This window comes from Tetrahymena thermophila, assembly GCF_000189635.1.
Source record: "Tetrahymena thermophila SB210 genomic scaffold scf_8254664, whole genome shotgun sequence".
In the NCBI taxonomy this organism is placed as follows: Eukaryota; Ciliophora; class Oligohymenophorea; order Hymenostomatida; family Tetrahymenidae; genus Tetrahymena; species Tetrahymena thermophila.
In genome coordinates, this window is record NW_002476431.1 from 101,122 (window position 1) to 128,769 (window position 27,648).

Below are 27,648 nucleotides of genomic sequence, written 5' to 3' on the forward strand. Positions count from 1 at the left end.
ACACACAAGTGTGAATACAAATTTGAAAAAAATCAATAAAGTTTAATTTAGAATTCATGAATTATTTGTTTGTTCGTTTGTAAAAAATTATATTTATTAATTTATAAATTGTTCCCCACCTTAATAAATTTAATAATCTAACTTCATATTAAATTTAAAATTAAATTTTATTAATTGAGTGAAATAGTATATGAAAGAAAAGAAAATAATTTATTATTGCAATATTTATTTCAAAGATATTTAGATAAATAGAATTTAATTGACTAAATTTATAAGTTTCTAGGTTTAATTATCAGTTTGTTGTTAAATAATTAATGAATATGAATGTTAAATATAAAATATAAACACTTATTTAATTATGTAAGTGAATTAAAACAAATAATTAATTTTATTCAATAATCAATTAGTTCCGGGTAGGATTTAATCATTAGGCGATTTTTAAAAGAGAGGAAAATTCTTTTCCCTATTTCTTAATATAATTCAAGTTTTAGCATATGCTATAAGTAGGGGATTTAGTGCTCAACTGTTGAAAAAGTCAGATCAGTTATTAGATTTTTTCCATTTATCGTATTGTATATTTACACATAAAATTTTTTATAGAAAAATATTGCTATAATTTACAAAGGTCTAACAGTGAATACGCCTCTATATAAAGTTTTCATGTAAAATTGCTTGTTTTCGCTATCCAAGAGCTCATTTATATTCATGTTATTATTCATTTTGATTTTCTTGCGAATTTTTTTATCAACTGCGAATTAAGCATTAGTTTTAACTACTTTATCTATTTCTGTTTTACTATTAATGGCCAGCTATTTGAATAATTCTGCATTTTATATGCTATTATTAAAATTATCTAGGTTTTAATTGCTAAAGTTATTTACTATTTATTACTTTTACACCAAATCTATTCTGCTTTCATTTAAGTTTTGTTAATAAGCAATTATTTGTTGTTCCTTGATGACCTTTGACTAGCCTGAAGAAAATTGGTTTAATTTTAAATATGCGTTCGTTATATTTTAAGCCAATTGATGTTATACCGGTGGTAACGCAATAGGTTCATTTACTTCATAGTTATCCTCAACAAGACCTGTCTCAAATATCTCATTTTAGTGCTAATAGAATTTCATTACATGCATCTGCTTCTCTTAAATACTTGTCCTTATACGATCAAGTAGTAAATAAGAAACTTAGATTAAATCAGAGTGATTGAAACTACGCTCAGAAAAATTTTAGAAGGCCTCTTCTTCGCTTTATGTATTCATATTGTTGGGTGATGAAAAACTACTATCAAATTAGTTCTAAATACTTTAATTGTTATATGTTTATGCAAATTCCCCTCTGAATGCTTAGTTTTTGTTTTCTTGCTAGTTGAGTCCTACGAGATTTAATAAGTTATTATGGTGCTACAATTTTGGGGTATTTTAGAATTTTGAAGTATTCTCTTTATAATAAGAATATAAAATTTATTTCAACAGAATCTTTTCATTAATAGAGTTTATTTTTTAGAAAAAATTAATACGGACATACATATCCAATTTTTCCTCCTCATTCTCATACACTTATATTTATGGCGAGCTAAATATGTCTGACTTTAGTTTTTAATCTTTAAAGCGAATTAAAACTTCAAATAACCCACTCTTATTTCCAGAAAAATTTAAAACACTTTTTATCAAGTATTCACGCATAACTCCAGAATAGTTGTCCATAGTGAGAAGCATTTCTCCATTATTATCGATGGAAATGTCGACACTTTTAACAATCTCCTCCCAAATCTATTTATATAAATGTAGTTTTGATAGTTTTTATCATAGTAATATTAAAATATTTTATTTGTTTGTTATTTCATTCAAAATAGTTGAAGTAAAGTAAATATTTTATCTTTTATAAGAAGTAAATTGGAGTAAAAAAGAAAAAAATAGTATATTTTACATTCAATTCTATAAAATTATGCCCTGTGATAATATTTTTTTGATTAGATTGTATCAACTAAAGGAATACACTAGGGTCAACATAAAATGACAAGGCATTCTATTTTTATTCTACAGACGACTCCAATTATTCTTCTATAGGAATTTATGGACTTTAAATTTTAATTGGATTTAGAAAATTCTATGAACCTATATGCTTATTAGATGGCAAAAGTTAAGAATTCACTGTATTCTATTTAATCTATTTGTTTTAATTTAAATTTTGATTCTATTTGCTAGGGTCGAGTTTTATTAATTTTTTATTAAATGAAAAATAGTCCTTCGATTTATTTAGATCTTAGACGTTACTTTTAGCTATTTTTTCTTTGAAAATATGATTCATATATTCGCCTGACAAGTTAGCTAAGTTAGAAGAATAAAACGTGTTTGTAAATCTCCTGCAATTAAAGGGGAAATATATTTGCAAATAATAGTAATCGAGCTAGCTATAATATCCTATTGTTATTATTGCATATGTATTTAGTATTCTTTTAACTCCTTAAAATAAAACTCTTTCCCCTTATTAAATAATATCAAGGAAGGATTTTTTAGTGATTTCTTTAGGGATTAGGTGGTAAGATGGCTAATAAATAATTAAAAATAAAATTTTAAGTTTTCAAGTTTAAAAATAATTAGATCAAAATTTAAAAAATAATAATAGAAAGCAATACCTTTATTTGGAGTCTGTTGATCAAACAAAATTGATGTCTATCGACTTGTTAGGGATTTATTTTAGTAAGGGGTAGTGAAAAATTTTTGTAGATTTGAGATTTTGAATAAACAAGGCATTTTGAAATTTTTTAAATAATTTTGAATAGAATGAGCTCATCAAAACTGTTTTCGAAAGAAAATGAGCGTTCAAACAAATTTAAAATATCAGAGAGCTCAAAAATCAACTTGAATTATTTATTTCTTTAACCAATAAGAGGAGATATATCAATTCTCAAATAAACTAATTTTTCAAGGTTAAGATGGATCTTTGTACGAAACACAGTTAAAATCATAAAAACTTTATATTTACTCTATCTTGAGTTAATGTTTATACATGCAAAATCCTTTATTGTTTTCTTTTCAAAATATTTTTGAATAATATCATTTTGCTAAAATTGCCATTCATCATTTATATCATAACATAGTATTGCATATTTTATTTAATAGATGAAGTTTCTTTCTTAAGCAATTTTTTCATTAATCATTTGCTATTCATTATCATTTTATCTTTTTTGTACACTCATGTCATCTCTATCCTTCTTCTTAATGTTTTCAAGTAGTAGCATGCTAATATTTTGTAGCTTTTGGTTGTTTCTTACAAAAACTTTATGCCTTATCCTTTGATTCTATTTAGTTTTTAATCGATCATTATTGAAAAAAATTTTAAAGACATAAAAATTGAAACATGAAACTGCTAAATGTACAGCTATAAACAGTGAATTTATGTAAAGAAACAAGTCCTTAAAAGTATTTTATAAATAAATAAACTGAACAAAAAGTAGTCAAATATTTTTGCATTGAAATAACTGGTTTTAATCTTTTATTCGTTTTCTATTAATAGATTAAAAACAAAAAGTAATAATTTTGATTTAAAATAAAAGTGTGCTAAATTATTCTTTTTGCAAAATTTTTAATTTTCTATTTTGTTTTGTTAAATAGAACAATTTAAGAAAATTTATTAAATTGAAAATTAAAAATAAATAAATAGATAAATAAAGGAAAATAACTAACAAACTAACTAGCTTATTTTTTGAATACAGTAAACAATAAAAATTATAATTACCTCAACTGAAAAGACTGGAAGTAAATTTGTTTTTTAGCCATTCATCTGAGTTCTTTTTTAAAGAATATAATTAAATATTATTTTCTTAAGGTTTTCAATAGATGTCAATCCTTAGCTTATATGAGGTTATACTAATTTTCTTTTTATTTAGACATCTTACTTTTTAAGCAGAGTTATTGTTTATGCGTCAAGCCACTTTAAATTTAACATCCTCTCTAATATGTTTAGGTCAGTAATTTCTAAAGAGCTAAGAGGATTCCTACTCAATGGTTTGTAGATTAAGAGTTTATGATAACTTTTTGTTTCAGTTTCCTCATATTTTAGAAGGACTGAAAGCTCATTTTTGTTTAACAAGCTGAATGTTTTGTAATAATCTTCTTCTCTTGCTGGAGTTTCATAATTGTTTAATTTCACTAACCCTTATTGTGATAACAATTTGATGTCTAAATTACTTTTAAATTCAGTTACTACTGTATCGTTTGCCAAAGTGGGAAGTTTATAATTGAATTATTGTGATTGTTTCTCAATATTTCCTGAAATTGATTAGTAAGCTGTAGTAGTTTATTTTTCTGATTAAATTGTATTAACGCCTAATAAACCCAATTCTAGTGCACTAAGGTTTTTATTTTTCAATTTATAATCATATTTAGTTCCATCAATAATTTAATTTAGTTCTTGTTAAGACTAATTTTATAAAATCAATTGCTGTTAGTAATAACTGATCACTTTTTCTTGTTCATTTTAGTAATCTTGCTAAACTTCATCAGAAAATTAAAGTTTCTTTTTCTTATTTTGAATGCCTTATTCTTAAGAGCTTTTTTAGGTACCAACATTATTTTAAACATTCTATTCTATTTAAAGTTGAATAGGATTATTTTAATTTGAGTTATCTTATTGATAATCGTTATCTTTATTTTTATTAATGATAATGCTATCATTGTTCTTATCTTCATCATTAATATCATTAGTTAGTTATTCATCCTCATTTAGAGGTTTATTTTATATCTAACTATCATTTATATTATGCTTTGTTTATATTTTTTCTGTTGAATACTCCCAATTTATAATAAATTAGCAGTCTTTTACTTATAAATATTTCTCAAGACCTTTCTTTATAGAGTCTTTCTGTTTAGCTGTAAATCCTTTAGCATAGAGAAACTTAAAAAAGCTAAAACTAGTATAAGGCAGTATTAATTTTTCAATTACTTATTCAAAAGTTAGGATGATTTCGCTATCCCAACCATTTTTGTAGATCATCTTGTTGTTGTTTTTAAGATAAATAATTAGCATTAAATTAAATAATAAAATAAAAAGAAAAAAAATATAAAAATGTAAATTATTTACGGAATCTACTTTCAGTATGAAATATGAATGAGCTAAAGCTTGTTAGTAATAAATATACTGCTCCAACTATGGCTCAAACGTGTAAAAAAGCTGTACGAAGAAAAATAATTTATCTCTTTTAATCACTGTTTTTAGAAGAAGATCATTATTTATAAATGGATTCAAAGTAAATGTGGTATATTAGTAAGTATCTGGAAGACCTACGAATGGGTCTCCACATATAGCATTGTTTATTATTTTATTTTAAATAAATTCTTCATTTTCTTCGGTTTTTTAGATAATTTCCTCAGATTTATCTTCAGCAACATCTTTATTTGTTTATTTTTAAGAGAATAAAAGATTTAAAAATGGGTGATAATAATAACAACAACAAAAAATAGATATCAAAAACCAAGATGAAATATATTTTTATTATAATAGCAAAGAAATTTATACTAAACAAAGTATGATTTTCAAAGATGTTGGCTAAAATAATTTTTGGTATTTAAAAATACAATAAAAGGTCATATTAATATAAAAATTAATTGTTTAAGCTAAACAGCTAAAAGCTAACTAAATAAGTATATTTAAATATTGGAAATAATGTTTTTTTCAAGTACTTATTTACGAAAAGTAGTTTGATTGTTTTTAGTTTGAATTTTATTTAATTTCTTAAAAAATAATTAAGGAAAAGATAATTACCATATTCTTTCACAATTATTTCTGGTTTTTCTTATTTTTAATTTATGATAGGTTAGTCATTAAACACAAACTTATAGGACGACACCTAAACTGCCTCTTCATTATTATTAGTAGGGAAATATTCAACACTTTCACTAATATTTTGGATAATAAGTAATTATTACATGTTAAAGATTTAATCTTTAAGATTAAATAATATAAATTAAAAAAAAAAATTTTGAATTATGAAATCATCAATTTAAACATTTTTTAATTCAAAGGGATTAAATAATATTAAACAAAATTATTTTAATTTGATAAAAATCCAAGTTTTGTAAATTAACTTTAAATATTAACAAATATTTTTGGCCTAAAGCATTTAAAAATTTTTTTATTTTTAAATATGAAATTCTTAAAATTGAAAAGAAATCAACATAAGTTATTCGACTTTAGTAGCTGGCTAATCTGGGGATGAGTACTTATTTTTCAATATAAAAGCAATTTTTAATTTTAAAAAATTTGATTGATGGTTTTTAGTTATTTTTTGTTTTTTACTATAAAATTGTAAGCAAATAAAAATTAATTAAATTTTTAAATAATTCACCTTTATTGTTAACTCATTATGGGTGTCTTTTAAGAATCATCATCTATAATATCGAATTTCATATTTTGTTTGGCAAACTAGCTACTTTTCTTGTTTTAGGGAATCAAAGCTTAAGATGGGCTTTGAATAGAGTCATTTAATTCTTCATTATTTACTGGAGCATATCGACTAAATTTACTTTTAGAACTCTTATTAGATAGCATAGATGGCATTCTTTAAAGGGTATTTTGACCTACTAAGTTAGTTGGGCTGGTTGCAGATGAATTATAGCTACTGTTTGCAAATGAATTATTTTAAGAACTATTTCCTATGAATGACCTAGGGGATTCAGAATATGATTAAGAATTATCGTTTAAATTTGATGAATTCTATTACTAAGATTATAAACTATCCCTAATTTGTCTTTTTAAATGCTCTATTCTCAAATTATTCTACTTATTAAATGAATTTTGATGAATCATAAGTGAATGAATATTGACTGCTTGTGGAGTATTATTGTTAGTATTAGGAACTGATTAAGTCGTTATTTCGTATTTTTTTTTATATTCTTCTGCTTATAATTAAGCATCTTTCTATAATAACAAATTTTGCTCTTCATTTGAAATATCTTTGCTTTATTTGGGGCTTACACCAGCACCTTAGTCTTCAACAACACTACTAAATCCTTACATTAATATATTAGGAATGATTATCTTTGAATTTTTTTGATTTTATCTTGGGGAAGAGTATTCAGTTTCAAATTTCCCATTTTGCACGATCTGATTTTAATTGTTGTTTTAAATTAAGCTTTCTTAAGTTCCCTCTCCATCTGGTATATTACCAGATAGAGAATTTACTGGTAGTGTTGGACTTAGTTGATTCTAATTTTTACCTAAATCAAAGTTTACTTAAGTTTCAAGAGGTATGCTTGTTTCTGATTCCTTTTATACCTAATAAACTCTTTCCTTCATTTTGTATTTAAGATATTAGTATTTTTGGAATCTAGCTGAACTTTGAGAAGTATTTACCTATATCTTCCCTGATCCTTATGATTAAATACTATGAATTGAGGGATTAATGATATTAAGTTTTTTTTAAGAAAACCTCCCACTGAATGCAGGAGTATTTATGCTAGGTTATGATTATTAAAGTTAAAGCTAAAAAGGTTATTATGGGCCATAAAATGGTATTTTGCTCTAATTTTGTGAATTACTATTTGATGAATTTGTTGGATTTTATTGATATGAGTTCATATTATTTAAAGATAGACGCTTTTGTAATTAAAAATCACTCAGTTCATTTGTATCTGTGTTTTTTTAAAAGATTGGACTTTCATTTGATCCTTCTCTATTTAATGGAATGCGCTAATAGCCATTCTATTGATAATCAATTTCAATTTATAAATCTACATTAGAGTTCTATTTTTTAACATTATGCTCATTAAAGGTATGCCCTTTTTCTCTAGTTACTCCATCTTATTTTTAATTAATAGAATCTGAAATCTATAAGTTAACTTTTTTCTTTTTATAAGTTTGAAGCTATTAGATTTATCCTACTATATACTAATCAATATTGTAGTATGAAATGTAATTCTTAAGCTCTCTTCTTTTATTCTATTTTTAATATTAAATATTTTATTGAAGTTTTAAAATAAAAATATATTAGATAGAGATTAAAAGGTTTTTGAATTAACTAAAATAAAAAGTTTTATTAATTATTTTATTAAAATTAAAATAATTTAAAAAGTAAAATAATTATGATTCATATTAAAAATTATAAACTTATTCCAATTTATTGTAATATTTTAAATTTTATGGTGATTTTCTTTTTTTGAATTTAGTTAGAACTAATAAAATCATTTAAAACAGTCAATAAATATCTTTAAAATCTATTTAAAATATTACTTAGATTAATTTTTTTTTTTTAATATTACTTTAATTTTTTTAAATTGGTGTTAAATGTTGGCTTAAAAAAAATACATTTTTTTCGATTAAATATAAGATAGAATTTTGATAAATTTTATTAAAATATACCTAATGACTCCTAAGACTTTTAAGGTTATTTTGTCTAATATTTAGCTGTGGGTTAATGATATCATTCAAATCTGTTGGCAATTTAAGAACATCTCCGTGGACCTTTTTCATAACTTATGCAATTTTGTTTATAATAAAGTTCAATTTTAAACCAAAAACTCTGATTTAATCAAAATTTTAATCATTTTATATAGTCTCTGATTGTGATTACTCTTTTTGAATAAGATTTTAAAAATCTAAAAATGAATTTCCTCCTCTGAGCACAAACTGCACTTAAATATTTTACATAGACAGACCAATATTGTAAAATTCTTCCACTGCATCTAAATCCCTTTCACGAATCCACCTATCAAGTAAGAGTATAGCTAGCTCGTATTTCGTTTCTATTTTACTTTTGTCATTTGGCCATAAGTGATCAATAAAATTTAAAGGTTAGTTTTTTAAGTAGAAGATTAAAGGATTGCTAATAATATGCTAATCGGTTATGATGCATTCTAAGAATATACACAACTTGATATCATATCTTATTTTGTCACTTGTAAATGGCAGACCTCCTTAATTTTATTTGTAATCTTTAGAATTACCCTTCAATACTTATTCGATATCTTCTGCATCTTCTTAAGCAGTTACATTTTCAAGCTCAATAGTAATATTTGTTACATTCCACTAGCAAAGAGAGTATTAATTGTAGGATTTATAAAAATATAAAGGAGCAAATAATAACTCCTATATTCTATTTTGTACAAATAAATATTTAGATTATTTTATTGAAGGAAAGTAAATAGTTTTAACTGGAAACTAATCTCTATTTTAAATACCAATTTATTATTTCAAATTTTATGAAACATTCATTCCTTTTGTATTTCCAATAAGTGCATTTGCAATATTTTAGCTATTATTTATCATTGTAGATTTATCTTGTGCTCCATAATTTGACTAAATATTATTTTGAATTTGTTGGTTGAATGATTATTATAGTGATGATATGCCCTGGTCAGTTACATGCAAATGTTGACCATAGCTTTTGTTAACATCAAGCTAACCTTATTAGCTACTAAGTAAACGAGAAATATCAGGAGATTACTGATTTAATTTCCCTAAAGTACCACCAACAATTGATACTTTTAAATTCATGCTATTGCCTAGCCTTTTATCTGATTTTTTTAGATCATCTCCATTAAAGTTTTCATCACCACCTTTAAGCTCATCAATCTAATTATTCTATAAATCATCTAGCATTTGATTAGGAACATTTCTTTATTAATCATCTGAGTCTTCTAATTTTGAATCTTCATCTTCATCTTCCTAGGAGCTCTAAGTTTCATTTATTTTGTTTTAGTCCTTATTTATTCTATCCTATAGTGAATGAAGTTAAAATTAATAAATACTCTTCATTAAATAATTTAAATTTTACATTATTCATGTTCTCAAATTAATCAAATTTCTATTTAAGAAAAGGAGTTGTAAATTGGCTGTTAAAACGTTTCTCTTCTTCATTATTTTGTTGATTTGTTTAAATATCAATTTGTATTTATTCGTAGTTTGCTGTTGACTGTCTCTTAAACACACTTTCATTAATATTTGTGCTTAGCTATTTTAAATTTTAGAGTTAATTTAAAAATATAATTTAAAACTACTTTAATAATTTTTAAATTTATTTTAAAGATGGAAATTTATTTACTCTTCTGATTGTTGCTGGCTTTGTGATTTATTTATCTTCTATTTTTGAATTATTTACAAATCCTGATTTATTGGCTAATATCTAATCTCCTTGCTTACTTTATTTAAGTAACCTAGAGTTTTCCTAATTAGAAATCTAGTTCTATTAAATAAAGAGAGGCTGAGCTGAAATCTAAGAAGCATCATGAAATATTTCTGTATTTTTTCTTTTGAGAATAATTGTGTTATTTATATTGGTAATATTTCTGTTTGTCTCCATTTAAATTTCTAATTTATATTTTTAAAGTTAATTAAAATAATTTTAGATTATTCAATCTTTGTTTTTACCCTTATCCTTAGCTTTAGGAGAGCCACCCTAAGGAATTTTTACTTATTAACTGCTATGAGCGATATATTGATTTACATTTACGGAATTGTATGATGGATTGTTGTTGTTAGATTAATTTTAATTAATCTAAATAAATGCACTACTTCCTACTTGCTATTACAATTACTAATTTGGCTATTAAGAATACAATTAAGACACGTCTTTAATTCTGCTATTTTATTTTTCAATTGTATTTAATCTTTTTTAACTTCCTTCATTTTTTCTATCCTACTATAATTTTTATTAAAAAAATATTTATTTAATTAAAAAAAAACATTCAAATATTTACTTATAGTTGTCTAACAGATTATACTTTTTTATTGTTATCATCAAATTGTGTTAAGCTCTTGTATTATTATTGACTAGCTTACATTTGTTATGGAGCTTTTATTGAATTTCTGTAAGATTATTTTCCTCCAGATTAGCCATTTTTTGTTTACAGTTGATTATTTGAGTTATTGTAGTACTCCTCTTCTGCTATTTAACTTGGTTGATTGTTCTTCTGTATGTTATATTGTTGCGCTTATATTTACTATTGAGATGACATTTTTCTAGATGAGTTAATTTGTTTTTTAGTGTTTACTTGGCCTTGGTCAGTTTTTAAGCTAGGCCTGTTACATATAATATTCATAAATTGTTAATCTTGATCTTTCGTGAGCTTAAGAGTGATTTTTTATGAATTTGTGGAAGGTTTATTAGAAAGTGTCTTTAATTGATTAGATGTATCAAATAAATTGTTCAACTAAACTCTTAAATTACCCATAGTGTCAATTATTTTTTCAACATTTTTAGCATTTTTTGTTGGTCTTTGGTTAATTATTAAAAATTTGTTACCTTCTAATGGTTTTTTAATTTACTCAACTGCCTTTTAAAGATTTTACTAATCCTGAGAGGATTATTCTAAAAATTGTAACTATTACTTTTCTTCATTTGTTACTTATTTCGAAATATCTTAAATTTCGTTTCCTTCATAAATTACACCTTATTAATAGACCTATTATTAAGGTAGTTAATACTACTAATGCACTGATTAACTAGGATTATTATTATTAAATAGTCTATTTGTTGAAAAATAGATAATTGAAGATGAGGGTCTTGATGAACTAAAAGCTTTTCTATGAGAGGTAGAGATAGTTGTTGATTTATTTGAATGTGCAAAACTATTTTTATTATTATTACCTTCATTTATCTAATCAACAAAATTCATAATACTCTCTAAAATATCATTTTGTGAATTAATTCTTGTCATAGGTTTTCTTATAGTCTTTGCATTTTCTAATTTGCTTCTCGATGTATTAGATGGATCAATTAAGTTGTTTTGAAATGGGGGTTGTTAAATTGCAGTTTAATTGTATGCTTCTATTGATTGAATTTATTTATTTTAAATATTAGTGTTTTGAGTAAGATTTTTAGCACTTGCTATTCTTTTTCCTGAGTATATTCCTTAATGCTAAGGATATTAGTGAAGTGATAGCTTTTTAGAATTTGAAACTGGCATAAATTATTGTGATTAGTTATTTTTTTCATCTTTTGTTTATGATCCTACTCCTCCTCCTAACTATTTTTAATACTCTAAACTAGATTAATATGTATTTTCTTCTTCATTTTTCTTGTAATAGTTATTGCCTTTTGATGATAGACTTTTTTGTTAATAAGAAAATACGGAGTGAGGAACTTGAGACTGTGTTTCCTCTTAATTAAATTTAAAATCTCCTTAAGAATTCTTTTTAGAAGCAACAGTAGTGTATGAAAGAAAATTCTTTTAAAGTTAATCAGGATTGTTATTTTTTTAATAAATATCATCATTATTGTTATTGGAATAAAGATTTTTAGTGCTTTAAGAACTAATTTTAGTTAAAGTATTTGCAAAAGAAGGAGCTTTTCTATGAAATTTATTAGCGGTAGGTTACATATATTCTTAATTACTTAAATTTGTATTACTAAAGTAATTCTATTCATTTGCTAGCTATGAATTATTATCATAATTTTTTGCCCTAGAGCTGCTTGAGCCTCTCGCCTTTGCACTTTAAGGATGTTATCTGATTTTTTTTGTAGGTACTAAAAAAGGAATACTTTTTTCTTCAGGTGATAACTCAATTTATTTTCCTGCCACTGACTTTGGTAATTTAAAATATTCATCTGCATGGCTTTGTTAATTGGCATTAAAAGGTTGCTAATTCATTAAACTCGTAGAATTAGATCCAAGAATTTAGCTTTTATAGTTTTCAAGTTGTAGCTAAAGGTTTTTTTTGAATTTAAATTATCTACCTTCTTACTGTTAACCTTATTAATTAGAATTAGGTTATTTTTAAATTTAACTGTTTGATTGCTGAGCATAGTCAGTCAGAGAAGATCCAAAAGGGTGTGAAATAGGAATTTTTTTCAAATACCTATTTTTGTTTAAGGATTTCACTGTGTGGTGATTTTATAGTTAGTTTAGGTATTCAGGATCTATATAGAATTATACTGAAGGACTCTAAATATCTGACATAGGAATACCTTTTTTAGACGCTAAATAATTCTTTTTGGCTGCTTTCATTTATTTTTTGTGATTTTCATTGTTAGCATATTCTTATTAAAACTAGCTGAATTCAATAATTTCTGCTTCATCAATCTTTTCAAATTCTAATTTACCAATTAATTTATCATATTTTCTCTTGAACTTATATTATAACATCATCCTGTCTTATCCTTCTTTAAAAAAATTTACAAGCTTTTCATATGCATTTTTGTAACATTATTTCGCCTTTTCTATTTCCTATGTTTTTAGTCTATATTTACCCAGTTTAGTCCATGTGTAAGAGAGAATAATAGCCAAATATACTTAATCTTCTTGAGATTCAGGTGAATCATTTGCTTTAAGAGGTAAAAGTATAGACTCTAGTCTTGCAATTACAAAATGTGCACATTCTAATAACTCTTAAGACATTTCTTTTATCTCTTACTCCTCATATTAGTCTTCCCCATGTTTCAATAACTCAGCTAATACCTCAACTTTTTTTGCATAAAATTTGCATAGAGTTCCTTTAAGATCCTACTTTGATTATTCAATATACTCATCAGTAAGTTTGGATTCTATATCATTCAAAATCTACATTGCATTTTCCAGTTTGTTTTCATTTATCTTTTCTTCTTCATCCTTTTCTTCTTCTTCATCCATTTCCTTTTGCTTTTACCGTAAAAGTAATTATTGATAGCTTTCCTTATTTTAATCAATATCTTATTTTTAAATATCATCGTCTTTGATATTTTTTAAAGAAGTTTATCCAACATTTCTTGAGAGGGCAACTGTAGATTAAATAGGAGAAGGAGCGAAAAATACTTATTTTTCTTTATTTGGTGACGCATTAGCTGATGATTAAATTGGAGGAGAAGCATTTAGTTTATCAAATTTTTCATGTTCCAGTTCTAATTCGTGCTCCTCCTTAATCTCTTTCATACCAGCAATTTCATTTCCAGCAAAATCATATTTCTTATTGCCACTATCAAAGGCCTAACTGCTAGATTGAATTGACTTCTTTTTCTATTAATTTTTTTTCTTTTTTTTAATAATTTTCATTTATTGTTTGTAAACATCACACAAATTCAAAGCTATTTCTATTCTAATATCATGATATCTTAAGTCTTATTCAAATATAGTATCAAAATCATCTTATTCATTATTATCATCTTCTTCATCATAAGAGCTTTATTACTAAATTTAACTGTTTTCACTTTCATTATTTTTTTTTTCCTCAGTATTATTTTAATTGTGTTCCTCATCCATCAATTATTTCCTTAATTTCCTCTAGTTTTTTTTTCTTAAATGCTTTTCGTTAGGTTCGGTTAAATATTTGGCTCTTAGTAAGTACTTTTCTGCTAAATAATATCTTTTTTCTTTAATTAGACTTATTGAAGCATCTAAAAGTATTCCGCACATAATCATTACACATTTGTATGCCTCAAAATTAAAAATTTAGTTATTTTAGTGAAGAATCTCCAAACAACATTTTTCTTAATAAAAGAAGTTCTTATTTTACTGATAGTTTAATGTATTTCTTATACCGTTTAAAGAATGCTTATCAGCCTACAATAAATATTCAGTTACTTTTTCGTATTTATCTAAATATTATTCTGTTTAGTTGATCTTAGCTAAACTGAAATTTAAAATGTTTTCATAATCTTAATTTTTATCACCTTAATCGTAATATATCATTCCATTTTAATATTAATTTAGCTATCCATCTTACTCATCTAACATGCCTGGCTGATAGTCCATTAAATGCTAATTTATATATTATTAATTCGCATCCAAATTTTGAATCTCTTAAGAATCTGCTTCCTGGTTAAAATCATTTTGATTTGGTTGACTGTTATCTTCATTATATCCACTATTTTAATTTAATTCATTATTATGAAAATTATATGTATCATCAATATTTTAGTTATTATTATTTGGCGTAAATAGAAAATTATCTCCATTGTTATTTTAGTTTATATTTTAAGACTCCTTTTTGAAAGGGTTTTAAATTTTGAGCTAATTATCCAAATTCATTTTGAATATATCCTGTAAGGCTTTTATATCAATATGGTTTTTAATGAATCCTATTATTTTTGATCTAATAATAAACAAAAGGAGTAATTGAAAAAAAACTTTAATCAATCAATATTAAAATTTAAGACTCTATTTTAAATTTATAATTATTTTGAAACATATAAATCTTTGTATACTAAGTTATAGAAAAAAAATATTATTTTAGATTTATAAAAATAATATTTTTACAATTAACTTTTTTAGAATCATTTTATATTAAGGTAAAATTAAAAATACCCTACAATATCAAAACTAAATCTATTTTAACTTAAAATTATTTTCTAACTATGGGGTTCTAACAAAAATAAATATTGATTTTATAAATTTTTAGTTTGATCGAATCATATGAATAATTGTGGTATTGCATTTTAATTATATTTTAAAATCATAAAAATACTAAAATTAGTTTAACGATATTATTCAAATAACTTAATTAATTAATTTTAATAATATTGAAGCAAATATAAATATTTTTAGAATACAAACATTTTGTGTTATATTGAAACAAAAAATTAAAAAATAAAATTCGTAATTATTATATATACAAATTTATTGAAGTTGAGTGAATTATTTACAAATAGGATAAAGTTTGCAAAGTAGAATTAAACAAATAAATTATTTTTTCTATTAAATATTTATTTTTAGATATCAATCTAAATCTATCTTTAAATGATTATAAGTTTGTAGTAATAGTTAGTTCTTAAAGCATAAGAAAATTCTATCTCCTAAATCTTTGTATAGTTTAGATTTTAAAAAATAGGTACAATGAGGAATATATTTCTCAACTTCCTTTAATTTCTTTTTAAGAATAATGTCTTTTGAGTTGATATTATTCCAGCAATAAATGTAAAATGTTTCTTTATTTGGTTTATAGAAAATTGTCACCATCTATCTTGGAGAAACTGTTAGAATTCTTCTATAAATGATAAAATATTTTATTTACTAAGGATCTATTTCTTTACTTCTTTTAAAGTTATTGTTTGCTTTCAAAATAGCCTTGCAATAGACATCTTTTTCTAATGACTTGCTCTTGTAAAGTGATAAATAATCTTAAATTTTTCCTTTAAGTTATTTTTTTTCTCTTTCTTTAACAAATTTATTATAATTTGCTTTTATTTTGTTTGCATAAAAGATTGCCATATCTTACATATTGTTGAGCTTAAAGCTGTAAAGAAATGGATTATCTTCTGCAGCAATCTATTCTTATTTCATTTTTTGAATAGCTGCAAAAGAAGTTCTTTTTTTTTCAAAGTTTTTCTTTTAGCTGTTTAGCATAATTTATACTGATCCCCCTTTTTTATCTAAGATACTAGTTCTTTATTTTAATGTTTACTTTGAGGTTTGTTATTAATTATTGGAAATTTTAGATAAGCTAGGTATTTTTGGATTACTATCTCCACTACCTATTTGAGTTTGACTTAAATTAATTTTTTATTAACTTTAATTATTAAGTTATTCTCTATTGATATTTGTATTTTTCAATTTGCTTCTTGACTATTTATGGAAACTATAAAGCATATGTCTACCACAAACTTTTTAATTATGGACTATGTCTTACCCAAAAAAGTGAAGTCTAATATACAGGTTTTGAGTAAATGAGTCATTGAGCATAAGAGGTGTAGATTTCGAAAAAATGCTATTCAAAGTTTTCCTTTTGCTTTATTTATTTTAAAAATAATAATTTTTACATCTAAAAAAGAAAATTTAAAAATAGAAATACTATTCCTCGATGTAGAATTCATAAAGAATATTGTCTCTTTCGTTCATATTTATGACAATACTGCTTAGAGTTTCTCTTAAAATTCCGTTAAAAGTGTTAATCTTTAAAACAAGTTTATGCTATTGATTTTCTTCAATTACAATTGCAGAAATCAAATGTTCCCATACTTTTTTTTCTAAATATGATGTCTATTCAGTTAGATTCTTTTAGAAATACTTGACAAAATTAATTTTTTAAGTAGAATATTTGCTGACATGTGCTTAATTCATATAAAATCTGAGTTGTGAGGAGTTGATTGATTATTCATTTAAATCTTTAATAGACTCTATTGATTACAAGCTTTAATTTGTAATATTCTTGTCATAGATATGAAAATCTGTCCTACTGATTTAAAACTAGCTCAATTTATTTTTAGAATGAAGATGACTTTATGACTTTATAACTTGAGAAGAGTTTTTGAACCAATTCTCTGATTTGTAGGTTATTTTTTTATCGTTTTTTCTTGTATTTTCATTCATTTCTTGAATTAATAGCTTTTTATGCATTTAATCAAAGGCTTTGCAGAATTAAAAGTAGTTCTAAATTGTTTTTAAAATGGTAAATTAATAAAATTTATTAGAAGTAAGTAAAAGAATTTATCAATGAAGTATGAGCATTTATTTATTTACCTTATATTATTTTAGTTCATTTATGTTGTTCTCAAATTTAACAATAACTAAAGGTATAACTGATTCCATGAAATCTGAATCAAACTTTAGCATGTCCTATTCCATTAAAAAGCAGATAAATCTTCTGCATGTCTTAGGGATGTATATGATTAGCTAAAACCAATCTATGTTTAAGTATATATAACGTTTCACTGTTATAACTAAAAACTCTCCTTTAATTTTCTTTATTCCTTAGTAAATAATTTTGTGAGTTCTCAAAACAGGTGTCAACATAGATTTTTTACTCAAAAAGCTAATCTCTTACTTTGTATTCATAGAGTTGAAATCAAATTGGTTCACTAGATCATAATCACTAGATTCAGACTTTATTTTAAAAAGATTTTATCAAAATTAAAAAAAATACTTTAATAAAACTTACTATCTAATTAAATTATTTCCAAAATGGTATTTTCAAAGCATTATAATTTTAAGTATGAGAGTAATTGACTTTTGTAGCAAACTCCATAATCATTTTAGTGATTGATTCTGGGTCAAGACAATTTTTTTGGTTGTATTTGGTCTTTGAGAAAATAGTAATGATATCATTATAATCAAGGATCATTTTAATCAACTTAGTACGCTTAGCAGCAGGTGCAATATCAATTCTAATGAAAATATAATTATCTGATGTGTAGAGCAATTTACTCTAGTAGACAGTAGTTTATATTAGAGCTCGACCAAGATTTGTGATGTTTTAAAACTGCTGGACACGTGTACTGTAAAAGTATGTATTAAAAAAGTAATTTTATTCAGCTGTTTCTGCATTTTAATCGTTAGAAATCAACGCTAATTTAACTTTGTAAAGAAAATTAGTGAATTATTCTTTATTTTCATCTAAATAATTTCTAGTTGTCATTAATTTATAAAGGGCCTCGTCGTTTGGATTCATTTTCCTATTTAGCTTATAATTAAAAAATTCTTCATTTGTTTCAATAAAACTCCTGAACTCTAATTTTCTTCCAATAATTTTTTTATTCCATTTTAAATTCATTTTTATGAGAATTTCTCTCAGTCTTTAGTTTCTTAGAAGGTAGTTATCTACTTAAAGCAAGTTTTGAAGCTTCTCTAAATTTTTCTTTTCCTTAACTCTAACTGTTTCTACTCGATAGCTGATGAAATAAAAAATATTTTTAGCTAAGGATATATAAATTATAAAAATCAAATTACGAAAGAGGGTCATAAAAGCTTATGTTTGCAATAAGATCACCTTGTATGTCAAGTAAATAATCCACCTTAATTTTCTTTCTGAACCCATCTTTATTTGAAAAGTAAATATCTATGATTCTAAAGTCTTCTTCTCTTCTAAATGATTCTCGTTGCTCAGAACTATTTCTTTCTTCATAATGTTTTTTCTAAGTTTAATTTTAACTATAATTATTCTTATCTTTATTGACTATTCGCAGAATAGAATTATAGTAAGTCATAGCGTAAGGATGATTGATTCTCCCATCTTTGTAATTTCTTTCTCTTTCTTCATTATAAATTTCGAATACTTTATTCCTTGGATCACCTCTAATCTATTTCTTAAATTAGTAGGCTACTTTTTATGTACTGATACTGGGTTTTCTACTCTTTTTACTCTATAATCCTACTTCTTACGAAACACTTGAAGTTAGTTTATTTACCGGACTTTTCATATTTTATGATTTTTCTAAAAGGCTTTCTCTTCTAAAATTTGTATCAAAACTAGATATTCTAATTTAACTTCTGGAATTGTCATAATTTTCTTAATCTTATTATTACTATTATTGTAAAGCCTACTAATTTTGTTATTACTATAATTAAATCTATTATTATTAAATTAAAAGCTGCTGTTTCTCCTCAAATTACTATTTTGTCAATACTTGTTAATACTAAAAAAAGCAAATAAATTAAATTTTTTTAAATAAAAATTTTAGAATTTACTTCAAGTTACACTGGATGTTCTCTGGAAAGGATTTAGAATAAATGAAAAATCTTTTCGGATAATATGATGTCTTAAATTATCTCAATAAAATACTAGTTCCTCTTTTACAGCTCATTTTCATCAAAGTCTATGGAATTGTTTGGAGATAGTTTTGCATTTGAAATTTGAGCTTTTAATTCATTTACTTCATTGTTTTTCTTTTTCTCTTATTCGTTTACTTCGTTTTGTTTTTCTTAATTTTCATCTTAATTTTGTTCTTCATTTTCATTTTTGGTAATTTTTTTTTTCAATTATGTTTGGTAAAATGTCAATTTGGTGTTAAATTGTTAAATAGATGAAATATTTATATTAGTGGGAGAATTTAGAGTAAGCTTTTTAAACTAAGCAGCTACTTGCTGTTAAAATAAAATTTTTTATTCTAGCTCTTTTTAAACTAAAAGCTAATAGCTTTATTCATCTACAAAATACAACTTCTCATTTAAAATTCTATATTTTTTTATTTTTCTTGGAATCAATTTTAGTTATTTTTCTACAGTTATCATTTAGCTATTTAAGCGCTCTAATAAAATCTTTTTTTACAATTTATTAAAGCCAATGTTATAAATAAATTTATTTAGCTTAAATAAATGTTTGCACACTGCTTTTTAAAACTTTATATTAAAATCTGTATATGGATTTAATCCTTCATATTGTAAAGTCTCCATATTTAATCCATAGTTTTCTTCATTCAAGATACTATCCTCTTAAAATTAATTTTAATTTTCATTATTTGAACTGAAATCGTCATTTTTATCTTAAGATATATTTTTAAGTAGTCTTTAAATGGTATCATAGTACTCTTAAATTTGAAGGTCGTTGTCTTCTGCAAAAAGTGTTTCTATGAATTCATAAAAGGAAAATTAGGAAGAATATCTCTAGGTTGGATGATAAGCAAAATTAGTTTGAATTTAAACTGCTTCTACATGAATTTAAACATCATTCTTTAATTTTTCTACATCCCACTCATCTTTTGCATTAACAGTATAACTAATCTAAATTGTTACAAAAAAGTTATCTTTTTCACTTTGATCTTAAATAATTTTAGTATTTTAGTTTTGGAATTTGTTAAAATTAAAAGAATTTTCTTCATTGTCTTCAATATGTTGAATTAATTTTTAAGTGCTTATCTAACCATTTTCAACTATCCCTTCTTTCCTACGATTGTACTCTTCCATACTCATGCTATTTAATCTCATGATACCACATAAAAGAACATCCCTATATTTATTTAAAAAGTTAAATAGAAAAAATAATTTTTGGGTTATTGCTTAATTAATTTAATTAAATTATTACTTTTGTCTAAAAGCATTTATAAAAATATTAGGAATAGCAATTTAGGCAATATTTTTATTTTCTTCAAAATACTCAATATATTTTTGAGGGTTACAAAATCTAATTTTGAGTTATCTCTACAATATGTTCCTAAATTAGTCTACTTTTTATTTAATTAATTCCTCAATTCCATTTGTTTATTGAGAAATGGGAATCTTTGTAGCTACTTAAGATTATACTTATTCGTTCTATGTTGAATTTGTATTTTCACTTGTCTAAATTAAAAATTAAAAAAATTGAAATTTTTAAATAATCAATTAACTAATCTAAATAAAAGAAAAATTTACATGTTATAAATTTTTTGAGTCTTCTCTTATTCTAGAAGCCTACTCGCCTTAGAAAGGTAAAATATAACCATCCTGTGAGAAATTTTTCAGGTCATCTTCCTCCAATTCTTTTTAATCATCTGATCTGTTTTTTGACATATCTTTTTGGGCTCTTTCTAAAGAAGTTTCTTAATTTTATTATTATTATTATTACAGTTATTGAATCTAAGCCATCATTTTACTTTAATTTATTTCCGCCGTACCAGCCTCTTCTGGATAAATACTACAAAAATAATAGTTAATATTTTATTTTTATAGCAAAAGCTAAATTAATTTCTTTACTCAGATTAAATCATTTTTTCATAGTCATTTAGATTTTATTTAGAAAACAATCTTTGATCTATACTACCTTAATTTTTTTAGTCTAAACCTGCCATTTAATTTGTATACATAATAGTAAGAGACTAAGTTAAATCTTAAGAATTCTTAGAATTCAAATTTCTTCTTCTTGTAACTTTTTATTTAATCATAGGAATACTACTTAACTCTTCTTAGTCATTAAACTATTTTTCTTCATCTAGAGAATCAACTATACTACTTTTTGAACTAATACTTAAGTTCATATCTTACTTAAAGAGCTCAATAATATCAGACTTTTTAACAAAATTATTTTTGTTTATATTAAATAAAAAGTTAATCAATCTTACAGGTTTTGTATGAGTTAGCCTTCTATATTTATCTTCAAAACTTGTTATTTCTTAGCTGGATGATAGCTTATCTATATATTCGCTGTCTTTATTGTAATTTGAAGCAAATTCATTGAGTTGAGATTTTTATCTACCTGAAGGTGTATCATCATTCTCTTTATAATTATTTATCTATAAACTGACATTTCTTTATAGCTCTACACTATCATCAAGAATTTCTTCCTGTGGTTTTGCTTCACTTTAACTTTTATTATCTGAGACATCTTTATCATTTTACTCATTTCTTTTTATCATTGAAAAAGTAGATTTTTTATTAAGATTTCTTTGGAAAAATCTCTCAATTGTAGGATTTTATGCCTAATTCATTTATAACATTTAATTTGTTTATTAATCTTCTTCCTGTGATGACTTATATTCAATTCTACTGTTTTCTTTCTCTGCTTTCTTAAATGATTCTTATCTACTCATATTTTATCTTTCATGAGAGTTAGAATTACTTCCTGAAGGAGGAGCTTAAATGTTTCTAATAATACTATTTAAAATTCTCAATTTAGAATTATAATGATGATTATTAAGATTTTACCTTTATTATGAATCTATAGAAATATTTAAATTATCAGATGGTGAATGTATATCTTCTTGGTATTCTAATTCTCCAGAGTATTTTGCAGGATATATTCTTTTGATTATAAATTTTAATAACTTTATAAAATATTTTTTAATTAATAAAATTTGATAATAATTACTCAGGTAATTGAGCAATAGAATTATTTCTTGATTGTTAATACCTTTACACTTTTTCAATAGAATTATTTGAATGTGGGGATTATTATTGTTATGACGATAATCTTTGAGCGTTTATATGAGGATTTAGACTAAGAACCATATTATAACTATTAAGCATGGTATTAAAGTTAGTATTTGAAGGTTAAAATCCAAGCTGGCCTCTAGTGGATTGCTAAGGCTTTAGGGCATTTAAATTTGGGATACTACTTTTTTATCTACTTCTCTACTAACTAAACATTTCGAGCTGTTTCTGCATATGAGATGTCTACAGTTGCAATCCTTTATTTACTATATCTTCATTCATAAATAAATTCCTTTCAAAAACAGCTAAATTATCGCTCAAATATTTTTTGTACTCCTCAACATAATCATACATTCTTTAGTATTGCAACATTTTTGAGTATTCTTATAGATCTATAAGCTAATCAGCTGAATTATTTGGTGAAGGTTTAGGTGAAAAATTTTATTTTATTTTTTTTTAGACTCCGAATCTTATAAATATTTAAGGAGACAGCGTTTCTAAATTGATTATTGTTTTCCTAACAATTTGTCTTCTTATTTTTAAAAACTCTTTCAGATAATAATAATTTTTTTAATAATCATTATTTTCCTCTTGATTTAACTCATTTTGCTAATGTAAGTGGGTTTATTCTATTTAGGGAATGTAATTCAAAGTATTTCTAGATGACGAATTTTCTTATTGTGAAATAAACCTTAATTTATTACCTGTAGGAGTTTTTATTAATAAAAGAGACTAACTTATTAAAAAAGATAGTTTGAGCCCAATATTTATTAATTCACTATTTTCCTTTATAAAGTATAAAATTGAATTTCTATTTTTTCATAATAAATTTTACTTGTTGCTAAAATTCACCTTAATATCTTCCAATTGTGTTGTCAAAGCTAATTATGATTTACTAATATCCTTCATCTAAGCTCTGATAGAATTATTTCCAATTTTTTTACAAATTGCTATTTTTAGGTAAGTTAAAGTAGTAATTCAATATAAAATCTGCTATTCCCCATCTCGTAACAATATTTGTCTCAAATAAAAAGTTTTCTAAAAATTCAATTTCGTTGTTCTAAATGGTAAAAACAAGCTTTCCTGTATAATACATGCTCTCAATATCCATAGTTAAGGTAAGTTTGTATAATGATTCATTATTTTTTAAACTAAAATTTTACTAACTTGTAAATCCATTTTTATTGGATTCTATAACTTTAAATTTTATTTTGAATTTTTCTAACTTCCAAATACAAACCTCAGAGTTATTAAACCTTGAGTAAAATGCTAAATATCTATCTTTGCACTGTTTTACTTTTTGGAATAACGAATTGATTTCTTAAATCCTTTTAGTTTCCCTGAATTTGAATTGCTTAAATAAAACTTAATAAAAAAAATTAATATTTTATAAGTAAATTATTTAATTAATTTCTCTTTTATTAAAAACATGGATGTAAATAAAAGATATTACAAAGTTCTTCCTTCTCTCTTGTTAGCTTTTCTTACTCATTGAGAGCTTTTTCATTTTATGGATCCAGTAGCAAGTTGTTATTTTGATTATCTTTGTTATTATTATTTTAATTTTCTTACTGTTATTTATCTTCCTATATCCCACCTTCACGATCACCTTCATCGCTAAACAAATCATCATCATTCTCTATTTTTATTTTAAAATATTAATAAAATGATTTAAATAGTTAAGTTAATACATAAAGAAGGTTAATTTTAAGTCATATTCTTATTATCAGGTCCTACAAATTCTAATTTTTATAAAGAATTTTCTTTATCTTTTTGATTCCTCTCAGCTTCTTCAGCCATTAATCTCTCAAATTTTTAGGAGATAACCTTCTCAAAATCAAAACCCTAAATGAAATTGTAAGTTCCATCATCATCGAAAATTTCAAATGAATTTTTGTGTTTTAAAGGAGGGCTCTACTACTTTTATTGATCTTCTGTATATTTTTATTCATTACTTGACGTTACTTGCTACTATTACTACTATTTAGAAAATTGTATTTAAATAGAAGGCTTTTTTTATCCCGTTAATGTATCAGGAGAATAGATAATTTATGAACTGGAAATTTATTCTGAAGTATTTTTTTAGTTGCTTCTGCTTTAAACTTATTGTAATTTTGTTAAAGATGTCTAAGGGCGTTATCTTTATATTTAATTTTAAGGTATTATTTTTATTTGTGGGTTTTAAACATGTAAACTATTAACACGTATTTGTGGATGCTTTAAGGGATGCTTATTTGCTAATTTCTAGTTTTCATCTCCCTATTCATCAATAGTATAATAACTATTATTTGTATTAATTTAATCATTATTTGTATTTATTTTTATTTAATATTATGATTTTTTTATTTAAAATCCTTTCTTTTATGTGCTCGAGTTCTGCTTACTTTCTTATGGTCTTACTAATAATTCATATTTGTACAAGCTATTGACTAGGTAGCTTGGAGATTTTGGAGTATTTGTTTTTGGTATGTTAATGTTCTTATTACTTGATTAGCCACTAGTATTACCGTAATCTAAATTATCTACTAAATTGTAATCTTCTTAATTTAGCTTTAAAAGTAAGTTTTTTGTTGAGCTTTGTGGTCTGTAAGTACTTAACTAAGTGTTAGAAGTAAGTGGGCGTTTATGCTTCTTAATAGTTGCAGCTTAAAAGCTATTTTACATAGATTGTTATTTATTGAGGAAGTTAAAATTTAAATTTTTTGGACTTTTGAAATATTAGTCTTAAATAGATAAACTATTTTAATTACTTTTAAAATCATTGAATTAATTATTCATTTTATCATAATCTTCTAAATTTTATGTTTCAGGCTGCTAACCATTAAACAATTAATTTTTTTCATTGTTTCTGCTAAATAATTATTAATCTTAAACAGACTCAAAATAGGAAGATTAAGGTAAAAATTAGCTTAATTCTTTCTTATGCTCAAGAAAATTATTGTAATTAGCTTAGAGTTTATTCACTAAGCTATCAATATTTTTTGTCCCTTAAAATCTTTTTAAACTCCTTTATTCTAAAATACGTAAAGTAACTTCATTTTCTTAATCAATTTATCCAAATATCTTTGATGATCTTTATCTACTTAATTATCTTGAAGCAAAATTTTATTTTTAATTATTGTTAAATTAAAAGGCATTATTTTAAATATTTGGCATTTAAGCTGATTTAATTCTCTCTTGAATTAAGCTTTCCTTTGTTGGGATATTAAATGAAGGGTTTCTGGTTTTTTGATTTTTATTGTCCTACTCTTTCCTATTTATTTTTTGGGTTTTAGCTCCTTACAGTTACTGATTTTTTTATCCTAAATTTTATTTCTAATCTTCTTTTGTAGTTAGTTTATTGCTGCTTTTTTTAGATTTATCTGTATGCTAAGTTTTCTAAAAAAAGTCTGTGAAAAATAATATTTAGCTTTCAACAAGAGTTTCATCACTAAACAAGTTCTAGTTTTCTTCATTATCATCATCAGGTTGTTGCTATTTTTACTTAGCGTGTGTTGGTGCAAAACCTTCAAAAATTTCATTTACTTCACTAGTTTACAAATAAGATTAAATAGCATCAAAATTTAGGGAAAGAGTTTTCTATTACTTTGAAGGGTCATCACTTCCAATTTCAGCTATTTCCAAATCTTCTTTAAATATTTTATCAAGCTATTCGGAAGCCATATTTTCATCAATGTCATTTTGAATTATTTTAACTACTTAATTTATTCTATCTTTATATGAATTCAATAATTTTTAATTCCCATCACCAGGATCAATACCTCTCTTTTTCATATAAGATCTTGCTAGAAAATATGCTTATTTGTAAAATGATAAACTCTCTACAAAAAATTCTCCTTATTACAACGCTCTACCAATTAGATGAATGATGTGAATTAGCATAATTTATTTTTTTTCTAAATAAGACAAGCTAAGCTTATCTATTATAAATTTGTCTCCAAATTTTTTATTTTAAACATTTTTATATTTGGTAATGATTATATTCATGCATTATTTAGCATATTTCATTGTCTCTTCAATGTCTTATTTTTATTAAAGCAAGCTATTCTGCTGAATTTATGCAATATTAGTCAATGAAATTTAACCATTTACAAATAATTAAGAATTCTTTTAATTTATTTGCGAAGAAGAAAACATATGTGTATATTCAGCTAAATAATAATACAGATTTTCGATGTTGCTTTGAGGATGCTCTTATAATTTCGTTTTGTGGCAGCATGACTCGCATTCACTTAATACTAATTTTATAGTTTCAATAATCTTTCCAACTTTCTTTCTCTTTTTAAAAACTACATATAAAGAATTGGCTATGCTTATACGCTATAAATACCATTCAATAATATTATTTTCCTTTCTTGAAAGTTTTTCTCCATTAGGGCCATTTATAGGCTCTTCCATAATTTTAACTGGATAAGTATACCTTAGACCCTCAAAAAAAAAATTTTCTGCTTCTTTATACTTTTATTTTCTATATTATATATTTCCTAAACATTGAAATTCAAAGCTTAATTTCAACGACAAATCTATGATTTATTTATATTATTCTTCATTAGCTGTCTTTTAAAAGGATTAAAAATAGATTGTTAGATAATTTTTAATAATTAACTGAATAAAAATAATATTAAAACTAAATAAAAGCTTTAAAGAAACATTATGATATTTTACATTACTAATCTGATCCAAAAATGCTTAAAGCTGCTTTTTATATTAGTAGATAAGTTAATGCCCTAATTTAAAATTTTCTTCATCATCAGATTTCTGATTCTACTATTCATCAATTGCTTATGCTTAAAATTAAAATTATTAATTAGGCACCTGCAATTACAATTAAGCCTTTTACTTGAATTAATTTATATCTTCTATCGAATTTTGCTATATCCTTTCATTTTAAGAAGCATTTTATTTATTTATTTTCTATTACTATTGTTACTATTATAATGATATTTATTATTGTTAAATATATTAGTTTCCTTATTTCTAATAACTCTAACTATATGGTTCTCCCTTTTAGCTATATTCATAATCTTAATCTTATTATTAAATCATTTTAAGTTAAGGATTGTGCAGCCAGCACTTTTTCACGAGTTAAAATTACTTTTGATTTCTTCCTTCTTCCTTTTTTGTATTATGTAGGTTTAGAAACCTTTATTAGTATCAAAAAAAACTGTTCTTAACTTTAAAA

At 24.0% G+C, this 27,648-nt stretch overlaps 2 protein-coding genes across 2 annotated transcripts; both read right to left on the reverse strand. All coding sequences in view use genetic code 6, as the record gives it.

Moving 5' to 3' along the window:
- Window positions 1-392: 392 nt before the first annotated feature.
- Window positions 393-14,942, reverse strand: TTHERM_00522120 (hypothetical protein; the record flags this gene model as incomplete). The annotated part of the gene is made up of 12 exons (XM_001014390.2): window positions 393-1,772; window positions 1,930-2,550; window positions 2,639-3,304; window positions 3,742-4,998; window positions 5,086-5,393; window positions 5,767-5,900; window positions 6,350-7,941; window positions 8,362-9,717; window positions 9,776-9,952; window positions 10,043-10,308; window positions 10,369-10,639; window positions 10,698-14,942. The coding sequence occupies 12 exons, from the start codon at window positions 14,940-14,942 to the stop codon at window positions 393-395; spliced, it is 12,273 nt and encodes a 4,090-aa protein (XP_001014390.2).
- A 687-nt stretch (window positions 14,943-15,629) lies between these two features.
- Window positions 15,630-27,512, reverse strand: TTHERM_00522130 (hypothetical protein; the record flags this gene model as incomplete). Its single annotated transcript, XM_001014391.2, has 16 exons — window positions 15,630-16,638; window positions 16,702-17,279; window positions 17,370-17,732; window positions 17,788-18,517; window positions 18,576-19,261; window positions 19,314-20,571; window positions 20,647-20,900; window positions 20,973-21,234; window positions 21,294-21,604; window positions 21,659-22,190; window positions 22,242-22,337; window positions 22,405-23,252; window positions 23,302-23,831; window positions 23,920-24,105; window positions 24,158-27,023; window positions 27,132-27,512. The coding sequence occupies 16 exons, from the start codon at window positions 27,510-27,512 to the stop codon at window positions 15,630-15,632; spliced, it is 10,890 nt and encodes a 3,629-aa protein (XP_001014391.2).
- Window positions 27,513-27,648: the final 136 nt, after the last annotated feature.